General features: G+C 34.8%; 1 protein-coding gene across 4 annotated transcripts in view; it reads right to left on the reverse strand.

Moving 5' to 3' along the window:
• Nucleotides 1-13664, reverse strand: part of P4HA1 (prolyl 4-hydroxylase subunit alpha 1) — a 96823-nt gene that overhangs the window by 43563 nt on the left and 39596 nt on the right. For 3 of the 4 annotated variants that reach the window (XM_047762497.1, XM_047762495.1, XM_047762498.1), the window contains 4 exons: nt 10253-10492; nt 7094-7290; nt 4736-4912; nt 2686-2756 (listed from right to left, as the gene is read on the reverse strand). In XM_047762497.1, the coding sequence (XP_047618453.1) occupies nt 2686-2756; nt 4736-4912; nt 7094-7290; nt 10253-10492 (685 nt within the window). Of the gene's footprint in view, nt 1-1589; nt 1661-2685; nt 2757-4735; nt 4913-7093; nt 7291-10252; nt 10493-13664 lie in introns of all 4 variants that reach the window. The other variant, XM_047762494.1, reaches the window with a different exon arrangement.

The following is a 13664-nucleotide window of genomic DNA, read 5'->3' on the forward strand; positions in this document are numbered from 1 at the left end:
TTTACATCATTTGTTTCTTGTTCTTCCTTGATCTTGCATTTTCATTCCATTCTTATCTTAGAAGAGTGGTTTTCAACAGGGGCGGAAAGGTGGAGTCCCCAGTGATAGTGGTGGGAATTTTGCTTACCAGGAGACATTTGGCAGTGTCTGAAGACATTTTTGATTGTCACAGCTAAGATGAAGGGTGTTACTGGCATTCGGTGGGCACCAGACATGGTGCTGAACATCCTACAAGGCTCAGGTCCATCAACCAATAACCATTATCTGATCCACTATGTCAATAGTGTTGATGATGAGAAGCCCTGTCCTAGAGTCATATATTGCAATGCCTAAAAGTCTTTTATTCACCACACTGTACTTGTCTACAACAAAAATATTTATGTAAATTGATAAAAATACAAATTTCCTGTAATATGAAGGTCTAAGTGTTAAAAATGATGTCTCCTAGAGTGAGTTATTACAAATATTATTAGTATTTGTTAATCTAAATAATGTGATTAAATAATCATCATCAAATATAAAAAGTGAAAATATGTTCCTAATGAGATGGAGGAAGCTTCTTATTTCATTTTCAATTAGGTATTGTATCTGAATATTTATTCACACAATAAATATTATCTATTGCTATAATGAGACCAAATTCAGTTCAATGATACTTCTATCTTCATCTTGATGCGAGCTGAGAAACCTTCTTTATATAAATAAGTAGGTGAAAAAGGAGTTCTGTTAGAATAATGTCCCTTATTTTGTGAGCTCCTATTAGTTCTATACACGTATTAAGTATCAGAATGACCTTTTATTAAAAATTACTTTAGTGATCTATCAGCCAATAACTTAAATAGATTCTCTTAAATAATGTTAAAAGCAAAGAATTTGAAGCCAACTGACTTGCAAAGGATTTGTTGGGTATTCTTTCATGGCATTGATTTTTTCACTACCAATAGCTACTGAGTAAACCAGAGACTTTTAAATGCCCTCTTTTCTACAGAGGCCAAATTAGGCCTTGTTCTGTGAAGGGCCTTTGGGAACTTCCCTTACTTTAATATGAGAACACAACTTCACTTATCAGGTTGAGCTTGGGCTATCTCAGCAGGTTTTTTTTTTTTTTTTTTTTTTTTTTGCTATTTCTTGGGCCGCTCCCACGGCATATGGAGGTTCCCAGGCTAGGGGTCTAATCGGAGCCATAGCCACCAGCCTACGCCAGAGCCACAGCAACGCAGGATCTGAGCCGTGTCTGCGACCTACACCACAGCTCACGGCTACACCGGATCGTTAACCCACTGAGCAAGGGCGGGGACCGAACCCGCAACCTCATGGTTCCTAGTCGGATTTGTTAACCCCTGCGCCACTTCGGGAACTCCTCAGCAGGTATTTTAAAATCTAGTTAAGTTACTTTGGAAAATCTCCATTAAACCGCTGCATAACCTTGTCTGTTTATTAGTTCATCATGAAACATCACGGATATCATCAAATACCTTATGCCTAATAAACGAAGGCTTGGAAACTGTATGGTGGGTTTTATGAAAATTAGATTCTCAAGAAAGAAAATAGTCCAAATATGACTAAAATTCTTCCCATTACTCCCTTACCTCTTAGATACTCTGTACTGTGCTGTGGTCAATTTTCCAGTCTCGGGGTCATGTACTGTAGCTCGGCTCAGCTACAAAAAAAAAAAAAGAGAAAGGACAAGGACTTACTCACGTAGCAGGCAATTTTGGACTTTGTTTTGTTTTGTTTTGCCAAGCCACAGGTGATTGGAAGAGTTCAGATTGGTCTAGATGGTAGGTAATGGTTTCAAATCAACAAAAACATTTCAAAAGGTGGCAATAAGAAAAGCCACTTCCAAATCAATAAAAAATGAGTTGACAGATTTTTGTTGTAGATTTATTGTCCTTTCACTTTTTTTAAAAACAAATCATTTGACGCTGTATGTCAATGATTTATTGCACTGGGTTTCACAGGTGCTTTCTCAGATCTAGAAGTTTAATGTTCTTTGAATTATTTGACAAAATAGTAATTAGTAGCCTCTTTAAATTCATTTTTAAATTCTCATCGAGCTAAAACTGTAGTTAAATCTCTCTGGTGAAGTAAAAGGCAACTCAACTCATAAGTAATAGCATTTGGAAGACTCAGATCTGAAGCATAACTCCATTCGTTCCACTGCCAATTTTTAAGTCAGAAAGTTTTTTAAAATAAAAGCTCCAACAGGAGAAACACAGATTACTCCAAAATGACAATGTTATTTTACAAGATGCATGAACACATGCCAATACAATCACCATGAAGAACGACGTGAATTCACTGCAGCATTTATAAATGTGAGAGAAATACATAAACAAAGACTATTCCCAGATTAATCCAGGCTGCTGCTTTTTTTTTCTCCCCTCTTTGGCAAGAAAAAGGAAAAAGAAAACAAGTATAAATCTATTTCCTGATTCCTAACCTGAAGAGAGATGCAAAGCATATTAATTCCTTAAAAATAACAGACCAATTAAATATCAAAAACAGAACTTCTAGTTAAAGGGAAAGACCTGTGAAACACAAAGCAGTTTATCCATGCATAAAAATAGGTGGTGACTTGACTGGAGACTGAAAATGACCTACTACTTCCCTTTAATGAATAATTCCTGTAAGATGTACAAAAACTCATTAGAGAGCAAAATATGCAATATACACATCTCTTACCTTTTGCTAATTCTGTAATGTACCGTCTCCAAGTCTCCTGTTATTGGGTTTGAAATGGTGGCTCGCCTCAGCTGTGAAGCCAACCATCAAAATAGTTGCATTACAAAACAAAAAATGAATCGCATTTATCCAATCAGTCAGAATTCTGGGACTTTTACAAAGGAGGCTGAAAAAAGAAAATAACTCCATAGACTTCCAAACACCTGTGTTGAGCCTGGAAAGCCAATTGTTTTTTTAAATTTTTATGTTTTTTAAATTATTTTTAAAATTTTGTTTTTGTTTTGCACGAATTGAAGATACACTAATAGACAGGAAATTAAATTTCTTCAATGGTTAGAGGAATAAAGTGAGGAAATGAAATTTCTAAAATATGAAGTCAAATTTATAGTTATTAAGAACAGCCATTTGCAGTTAATGATCCATTCCAAACTTTTCACTTTTAATTTTTTTCAGCGATGGAAATGTGTGCAAAGTCAATGTTGTTCAAAATTTGTTTCAAGGTGAATCTTCCCTTCCTTCAAGATAGCTGCTAATATATTTCACATAAACAATGAAATAATCTTGGATTGGGCACAAAATCAAATGAAAAGAACTCATAAATGTTAAAGAACACAAAGAGATGATAATGACTTTAAACTTTTTTCTAAAAATGGAAGATCTGGAGGTTAACAAAAAAGTAAGAAATTTTTATTGCCATTGAATTTCTTGATCCAAATAATCCAACTGAGTCATTGCCTTTTAAGCCTGAGACCTCCAAACCCAGAGGTATAAGACCTCATTTCCTAAGCTGAGATTAAATTTTTAATAAATTATTCTATCAAGGTATTTTTGGTTTACTGGGTATACTCACTACAAATAATGGACTAATATAGGAATCCAAAAGAGAATGACAAAATATGATGTGATTCTAAGTAGCACTCTGCTTGAAAGATTTCTAAGAACTCCCATGGACAACACCCATATATATTAAACAAGTCTTTTTCCATTTAAAATGTAATCTTCAGTAAAAAACAATGGTACTCACTTGGAAAAGTAGTAAAACTTAACAACAAAAATTCTGACTTCAAGTTCATTTTGCAATACAAATACCCAGATAATTCAACTTTTATGATATAACAAGGTCAGCAAACTACAGTCTATGGGCCAAATTTAGCTGGGCACTTGCTTATAGAAATAAAGTTTTATGGGATATAGCCACATTCAGTTATATATTTTCTATGGCTGTTTTTGCACTACAACAGCAAAGGTGATTAGTTATGACAGACTACATGGCCTATAAAACCTAAAAAATATCTAGTACCTGGACTTTTACAGAAAAACTTGCCAACTCCTGTGTAATAAGAGAGCAAAAATATTTCTAGTGTTTATTTAACAACTTCTTTATGAAAATGATGGCAGTTTGTATTTTACTATCCATAACACCAAACGGATTTTAACAACAGCTGATGGGAAAAATGGCAAGAGCATAAAGGGCAGTCTTTCTCACATTCTCACAAAAGAAGTTCTATGCTCAATGCTAAGGTTACAGAATTGTTTTTCTCATTAAGATAAATGATGTGAGATGAAGTCAGGAAAATATGATGTCATTATTTCAGATTAGCAAGGTATTTGTGCCCAATTATATCTTTCTAGTAATAATTTGCTTAAATGGGAATAAAATTACTTCAATTATTATTTCAGGTGAAACTACAAGAAGGTATAAAAAGTTGGTCTTTGATTAGTCACTGAGATTAAAAGGCTCCAAAGTCCAAAGAAAACTTTTTCAGGAATATGCTGAAACACAAATTTGTTAATTAAGAATAAAAATCTCAACTATGACTTTCATAATTAAGTGCTTAAAACCCAGTTATAAGGTATGTTATTTGTGGTGATAACAAATACAGACCAACTGGTATAAATAGAGCTTAGTTAACAATTCCATTAGTTTGCAACAATATCTAGAACTATCTCTAGAGTTACTGCCATATCAATAATCACTTTTATAATCTTGGAAAGGAAAAACTAAAACATTGGTAAATTGAGGAGAGAAAAAAGAAAAAAAGTTATTTACCCTTGGTTTTGCTAGATCTTTAACAATGTCAATTTCTGCATCAGAAATAATATCATGGAAACGGATAATACGAGGCTTGTCCCACTCATCCTCCTGTTTGGCTGGAGCCAGAATAAATTTAGGATTCCGGTTTCCATCATGGTATCGGCAAAAGAGTTTTTTCTGTCTCCGAGGAGTCTAAACATAAAGTTTTAAAAGGTGATAAATGTATTAGAGTAATAATGCTTATTCCTATGAAGATAAACAATCATCATGTTAGTGTTTACACCAAGTATCTGAGGAAGGCTATACAAAAGAAATAGTTCTCTGCAAATATTCTGTATCAAACAGGACTTTCAGGATTTAAAAAGTTTTATTAATGATTATTTTCTGGAAGAGATGATAGGCCTCAAATTTTTAAAAGGTGAGGTTTCTCTTTAACCTTTCTCTCATTAAAATAAAGTTCAGGCATTATAAATATGAGAGAAATAATCAAATTTTTTGGAAATATGAAATGAATGACCCGCAATGCTGCAACTTCACAAAGTAACTGGGAAGCACCCAGAAAGTTTCTAAAAGGAAAAACAAACCCAACCAGGTTTTCCCCAATATGTCCCAATTTTTTTTTAATTAAGGGATTTCTTTTTTAAAGTAAAGATGAAAATTGGTAGCTATGAAAAAAGAAAGTTGTTAAAGAAGGCAGGTGCTTTTATTAGCAGGTATTAAAAACAGAGTGGTCAACAAAAAAATTCATATTCCTTTCAATCATTTATGTATTATGTTAACAAAATAAGTTATTCCATTTCTAATTTTTCCCTTTATCAAACAAATATGACATATATGAACTAGGAATAACATTAGTTTGGGTTTAAATTATTAATTACACAAAAATAAATAATGATTCATGTTTATTCTTGTACTTTACCTAGAATCAAATCCATTGCTTTATATCAATTAAGTCTTCTACATGATGATGAAATGAATTGAACTATTTTGAGAAAAAGGATGTTCTTTGATCTTGGACAGAATTGACATGTGTGTATCACAACCATAAACTAGTAAATTAACAGACTTCTCTTTTATATGTGTAGTTCTATTTTGCTCTTTTTTAAGGGTTTTTAAGGGCAATTTTTAAAAATCTGCTTACTATTGCAAATTTGAATGCTGACTAGATATCTGATGATATTATAGAACTACTAATACCGGAAATATTGTGATGATGGTACTGTGGTTATTTTTTAAGAGTCTTTGAAGGATATATACTAAAATACTTAGAAGTGAAATTTTTTTAAATGTTTCATGAGTCTAATTTGTATTTACTCATTAGCTCCCAAAGCAAAAGTAAGCATGTTCTGGGAATCCATGAACCTGATATAAGTGTCAACATACATGTGATCTACTTATTTGCTGTTAGAAGGTAGGCTGTCAACAGTAAGTCATCAAATATCAAGAAGTCATAAATATCAAAACACTAAACCCAGCTAGAGTTTATCAGTAGTAAAGAAAAAGTTAAACACTATTCAAATGTTTTCACTTAAAAGTAACTACTTTGAAAATTCACTAACTCCTTCGGTGTATGCCTATGTTCGGCTGAACACTAGCACCACGTGGTATTCCTTAAAAAGGAGTTTCATGATCATTTAACATTGGGAAACAAAATACATCATATCCATAATGCACATTATCATAAAAAGGCTCTGAAAAGTCCTAAGGCTGAACAAAAACCTATATTGCCCAGGCCTGAACATTTTTATTTTTGGCAGATTATCTACTAGCATCCTGAAGCCCTGATACTGAGTGTAAATATGTATACCGATATATAACAAAGGGATATTTATAGACACAATTTAGTATTTTAAAGAATGTTTTCTTTAAAGTCTCTTTGCATTTTTAATATTTCTTAAATAGACTAAAATATTTCACTAGGCAATCTTGTCAAGGTTGACTAGAAGCAAAAACACAGACTACTCTATAAATAAATCCATTGTCTCACAGGATGGTTTAGAACGCTGTATTACTTCTACTCAACTGTTGAAACCTCTTTTGCGTAAGATACAAGAAAAAACTTTATCACTTTCCCTTAAATCATCTGATCCTTCCACTTAAACAAACCTCTTTTAATCTATGAAAAGGGTAATTATCGAAAATGCATGTACTGGTACATAATTCACAAGCTTTATTTTAAAGCTATTTTACTAAGAGTTGGAGTATATTAAGTGTGACACCCACAATAAAGTGATGTGGCATACTGTAATACTTTGAGTAATTCCGATTTTTATCACAAAAGCTTAAATATAAAAGAACTCTGATTCTCTCTAGAACTATGTAAAAACACACATATATGCACATTCACACACACAATTGGCTTTTCCACTTTACCATTTTGATACCCTCCCCACGGCACAGCATTTCGTACTTCTGTCTCTCTGGCAGGTAATCCACAGCAACCCCTTTTTTCTTCAGTGTGGTTTTCTGATTAGATTGGTCATCTGAAGCAGATTTATTGGCATCTTTTTCTTTAGCCATTATATACTCAAAATATTTTAAGTTACCATTAGCTCTCTGATGTTCAGGATCTATTAGAAAAGAAAGAAGGCATGTTCATGAGTAAGTTTACAGTTGTTCAAGCATCAGAATAAAACAATATAAAAATGGAAGAACATATCATTAACCTGCCAAACCAGGATGCTTTTAAGAGTGAAAGGAGGCACTAATAAAAATTACCATACCAAAACAACAGTACTGCCCTAAGCAAATCAGGACATACAGTCACCCTCTAAAGAGTTCTGGAGATGGAACCAGCTCTTCATTTCAAAGTAGCAATTACTGCTTCTACTTTGAGAAGTTACTAATCAGCAAGAGAAACTATGATCAATTTGATGTCAAATGAATTTTAAAATATTACTCATTATACTTATTTTAAGAGATGGAAAAGATTTTTCTGAGACAGAAATGTAATCACCAGGGGAAAGATATGGAATACAGTTCAAAAGCAACCTTTACCACTGCTACATTATAAACACAGAAAGAACACAGCCTACGTCTAAGGACTGAGTGGGCTTGAGTCCTAAAATACTAAGTAAGACGGAAAAAAGAAACTAAGTATATACTTTTCAAATAAGCTAGAATCCACTAACTGCCTCAGAATTGCTAGTCATAACTTTCAGCTATCTTTTAGTGGGGGAAAAGAGGACCACTCCGCCCATCCGGGAGAAAAAAAATCCAAACAACCACATACACACAAATAAAAAAAGGCAGAATATGCCACAGGTGCGGCCCTAAAAAAAAAAAAAGGAATAGTACCAAGAAACTTCACTTGTGACAATTGAAATGTTTAAGAAATTTAGTCTTGGATTTGTAAAATACTTTTTGTCTTTGAGAAGCTGCTCATAATATATGCTGTGATATACACAATTTGAACCTAACTTTGTAAATGAGAAAAAGTGTGAGGCAGAGAAAGGGGGTATACTATAAGGCAAGAAAAAACTGGTGGGTATCTCTGAGTGACTCGCTTATGGCTGACTCTTCTGTATCTCTTTCTACTTTAAAATGTTTTCTGTAACAAAGTACCTTTTATGTCAGGAGGAAAAAAAAATCACTAAAAAATGCTGGGGGGGGGAAGGGTAATTGAATTAATATTTTAATTTATTTACTAAACTAAGAAATAACCTTATTATCAAAAGTTCAGATGACCAGTTCTTTTGAACTATTTGACTCTTCTAACATACACATATTTACCTATTCATAAAAAGAAGTTTTTTAAGCTTTAAAGCTTTGGTATATACCAAAGGCCACATGAATTTATTTGTATACAACTCTACCACCACAGATTCTGATCTAGTAGGTCTAGGGTGGAGATTGAGGAATTTTCAATTCTACTAAGTATCTAAGTAATTCTGAAGCATGTGGCCCCTGGATGACACTTAGAAAACACTACATCTCTGTTGAAAATACTAGTGGTATACGGAGTTCCCGTCGTGGCGCAGTGGTTAACGAATCCGACTAGGAACCATGAGGTTGCGGGTTCGGTCCCTGCCCTTGCTCAGTGGGTTAACGATCCGGCGTTGCCGTGAGCTGTGGTGTAGGTTGCAGACGCGGCTCGGATCCACTGGCGTAGGCCGGTGGCTAAAGCTCTGTCTGATTCAACCCCTAGCCTGGGAACCTCCATATGCCGTGGGAGCGGCCCAAGAAATAGCAACCACAACAACAACAATAACAACAACAACAACAACAACAAAAAGTCACTGAATATGACAAACGTATTTTCAGTCTATTTCTGTGAAAATTTTAATCTACAATGGAAACAGAGGATATAAAATGTAAAATCCCACACATGTGCCCTCAGGAAAACAAAATTTAAGGACTGGAGTTCCAGTTGTGGCTCAGCAGGTTGCAAACCTGACTAGTATCCATGAGGATGTGGGTTCCATCCCTGGCCTTGCTTAGTGGGTTGGGGATCCAGCGTTGCTGTGGGCTGTGGTGTAGGTCATAGACTCGGCTCTGATCCTGCATTGCTGTGGCTATGGTGTAGGCCAGCAGCTGCAGCTCCAATTCGACCCCTAGACTGGGAACTTCCATGTGTCGCAGGTGCAGCCCTAAAAAAAAAGCAAAACAAAAAACATACAAACTGAGAGACTGATTTCCCACAAATGCCTGATTTTCAGAAAATTGATAATATTGGAATTTTATTAAATTATAGGGAATTGGTCGAGGGCTGCCTCATATCAATCTTGTTTTTAGTTTCCAAGAAAATTTTTAAATTTTCCAGGGAGGTTTTGTTTATAGTTTCCAGGAGCATGAATAAGAAAGGACCCAGGTTGGGTTGGTCTCACAAAATAAGCTCCATTGACCTTTGTTTGTATGACTGGAGTGGTTTTGTCTGCTTAGGAAATTTTCAATGCTCATCTCCATCTGTTTTTAACAGACTCTGACTGAACTCTCCCCTCTTTATATTCCCTGTCCCTAAATACAGACTACTTGCCTGTAGCTTCCTAGAGTTTATGTGTCCCAAATTGCAATTCTGCTGCTATCCCTGAATAAATGCAGCTTTTTGACAATTTTGAGCTTGCCTCATTTTATCTTTTTATTTAGTCTGACATTTCAAAGCACTACTTCTGAATATGAAATGAAACAAAAATACCCCACATTCTTCAAAGGATACTGGTTAATATTTAATATGGCAACATGGTAAATAAATATTTTTAATCATGTTAATTAGGTTAGATCCATTTTGAATTTTGAAATTCCGGAAGAGTACAAAGCAGAGAAACACAGCTGCTATTGCTGTACTATTAGGTGAGAAAAATAAGTTGCCAATTTATTTAGAGGATAAACTATAAAGGATAAAGTATGTCTGACAGATGAGGCCCTTCACTTGTAAGAAATAAAAAGTACCAAAGCTATATGATAAAATATATAGTCACATGTATTTTTTTGTCATATAACTTTGGTACTATATATATATAAAATCATTATATAGTTATAATTAGTATATATACCAATATATCTATAACCTTGAATTAGGCCAAATTAACATACCTAGTTCAAGAAGCTTCTTGGTGAGCAGAAGTGCCTTATCCAGGTCTCCCTGCTGGTACACTGCATAGCTCAAATAATCTAGAACAGAGACTTTATCAATGGTAGAAACTTCGCCTTCATCCAGCTGCCTTAGTGCTTGCTCCATCCACAGTTCTGTATGGTAATAATCTGCTTCTGTATAGGCTACTTTGCCCAACTCAAAACAGTCCTCAACTGTTAGAAAAGATTTGTGTTTTACTCCTATGGGGAAAAAAAAAATACAGAGAACTTGAGGAATCTTAATACTTTTTATATATTCATTTAGGACTACACAGCTTTCAAAGTACTATTTCACTTTCATTTGAACTTCACAACAACCTTGAGGAAAAGCAGGACTTATCCTAAATTTATAAACAAAGGAACAATCTACAAGATAATGAAACATGGCGAGGACCACACATCTAATGGGGAACTTGGGACACAGACAAACCATGACTTCAATTACCAGCCATTATACCAAAATGAAGCATCAATTAAGCTGAAGAATGCAATTTTCTAACATAGCAGGAATCAACATATTTTACTCTTAACCAGCAATCTGGGCAAGGGATAAATGGACAGGAAGAGAAGCAAACCTGTCAACTGGTTCCTTGCCCTCTTCCCTTCCCCTACAGCCCCCTTTTCAAAAGCATTAATGATACATAATTTGCGTACCATAAAGTTCACCCATTTAAAGAATCCAGGTTTTTTAGTATATCCACAGAGTTGTACAACAATCACCACAATATAATTTTAGAACATTTTACCAACCCCAAAAGAAATTCTGTAACCATAAGCAGCCATTACTCCATTATCTCCCTTTTCCTCCCTATCCCTAGACATCACTAACGTACTTTCCGTATCTGTAGTTTTGCCTATTCAGGGCTATTTCACATATATGGAATCATACAATGTACGGTCTTCTATGATTAGCCTCCTTTACTCAGAATAAAGTTTTTAAGGTTCAAAGGATGTTGTAGCCAAATACTAGTTCACTCTATGTAGGGATAGACTACAGTTTGATTATCAGTTAAGAGACATTTGAGTTGTTCCCACTTTTTGGCTCTTAGGAATAATGCTTCTGTGAACATTCACGTATAAGTTTTTGTGTGGACACATGTTTTCATTACTTGAGTGTATATGCAGCAGCAGAACTGCTGGGTCTTACAGCAACTCTGTGATTAACATTTTCAGTAATTGTCAAAGTGGCCACACTGTTTTACAACCCCAGCAGCAATGTATGAGAGCTCTAATTTCTCTACATTTGTTATTGTCAATCTTTTTTATTATAGCCATTGTTGGGTATGAAGTAGTATTTCATTGTGGTTTTAAAATTTATTTTTTTCCCCAATAAGATAATGTTAAGCATCTTTCACATGCTTGTTGTCCATTTGTATATCATCTTTGGAAAAATGTCTATACACATCCTTTACCCATTTAAAAACTTGTTTATTATTATTTAACTGTTAAAGTCCTTTATATATTCCAGATGCAAGACCCTTATCAGGTATGTGATTTTCCAAATAGTCTTTCCCATTCTGTGGGTTGACTTTTCACTTTTTTGATGGTATACTTTGAAGCACACAAGTTTTAATTTTGATGAAGTCTAACTTATTAATCTTTTATCAGTTGTGCTTTTGGTGTTGGTAGGTCAACTGGTTTCTGAAGTGAAACTTCTATCTTAAGAAAAGAAAATATTTTGGAGTTCCCATTGTGGCGCAGCAGAAGTGAATCCAACTACTATCCATGAGGATGCGGGTTTGATCCCTAGCCTCACGCAGTGGGTTAGGGATCCATGATGCCGTGAGCTGTGGTGTAGGTCACAGATGTGGCTTGGATCCTGTGTTGCTGTGGCTGTGGTATAGGCTGGCAGCTGCTGTGGCTCCGATTCGACCCCTAGCCTGGGAACTTCCATATTTTCTAGGTGCAGCCCTAAAAAAAAAAAAAAAAAAAAAGGAGATATTTTACAGTTCACATGAGATAAAATATATATAATAAAACCAAAACACTTGGGAAAATATTTAGCCTACCAAATTTACGTGCTAGGCATTTATCACTCATTTAACCCTCAAAACAATCCAGATGGGGAATTAAAGTAGGGAGAGGTTAATTACCCTGTTCAAGGTCACATAGCTAAAAGCCAGAATCTGCAAGTATGGCCCCACAAGTCTGTGCTCCTAATATTACACCATAAAATGGCAAAACTTATAGGGGGAGGAAGGAGTAAACTAGTAACTTTCCTTCTAAGACATTTACTTTTAAGGCAATGTAAGGAGTTCCCTGGTTGCCTAGTGGTTAAGGATTTGGCTTTGTCATTGCTGTGGCTTGGGTTCAATCTCAACCTGGGAACTTCTGTATCCCACAGGCACGGCCAAAAAATAATAATAATTAATTTTGAAAAAAACAGTATAAGAATAATAATTTTATACCCAATGAACTGAATCTACTATTTTTCAATTGTTTTCTTGAGTTTATATTAGGGGCTGGGGAATAAACAATTTTTATAGCTGAACCAAGTAGTACAGCAAAAAATTATAAAAAGCTGAAAGCAAGGAAATGTGTAGGCAGATATGTCAACATAATGGAATAGTATTTTTCACTAAGAAAGACAGTTTCAAATGCCAAATAGAAAAGCCGGAAAATTCTAGACAGAAATATGGCAAAATGTTAAACTGTTACCCTGAGGGATGGATTATCAACCAGTAAGTTATTTACTAAACAACTCTTTACCTTTTCAAATATTATACAATTACCACTACTTTCATAAGAATAAAGAAAAAAAGAACTACAGAAAGAGATAAATATAAAAATATACTCTAAATGACATGTATAAAACAACAGCAACTATATACGTTCCTTTTTTTTTTTGGTCTTTTTTTTTTGCCATTTCTTGGGGCTCTCCCATGGCATATGGTGGTTCCCAGGCCAGGGGTCAAATCGGAGCTGTAGCCGCTGGCCTATGCCAGAGCCACAGCAACACGGGATCTGAACCAAGTCTGCAACCTACATCACAGTTCATGGCAACGCTGGATCCTTAACCCACTGAGCAAGGCCAGGGATCGAACCCGCAACTTCATGGTTCCTAGTCGGATTCGTTAACCACTGAGCCATTCCATTTTTATAAACAGTAAATTAGACGAGTTAAATGGAGCTTTTTAAGGGCCTGCATATTTTATGTTGTTTATATCATGTTAAGTAAGCAACAAAGAGAGAATTACATCTGGACCACATATTCTGAGCTGGAAAGGGAAGGAATGCCTTCTGATACAAAACACAGTTGACCCTTGAACAATGAGGGTTTCAACCACACAGGTTCACTCATATGCAGGTTTTTTTTCAATAAATACATTTATGTACCGTGAATGTATCTTCTCTTCCTTATGATTTTCTTAAT

The sequence above is a fragment of the Phacochoerus africanus genome, chromosome 15 (assembly GCF_016906955.1).
Source record: "Phacochoerus africanus isolate WHEZ1 chromosome 15, ROS_Pafr_v1, whole genome shotgun sequence".
Lineage (NCBI taxonomy): Eukaryota > Metazoa > Chordata > Mammalia > Artiodactyla > Suidae > Phacochoerus > Phacochoerus africanus.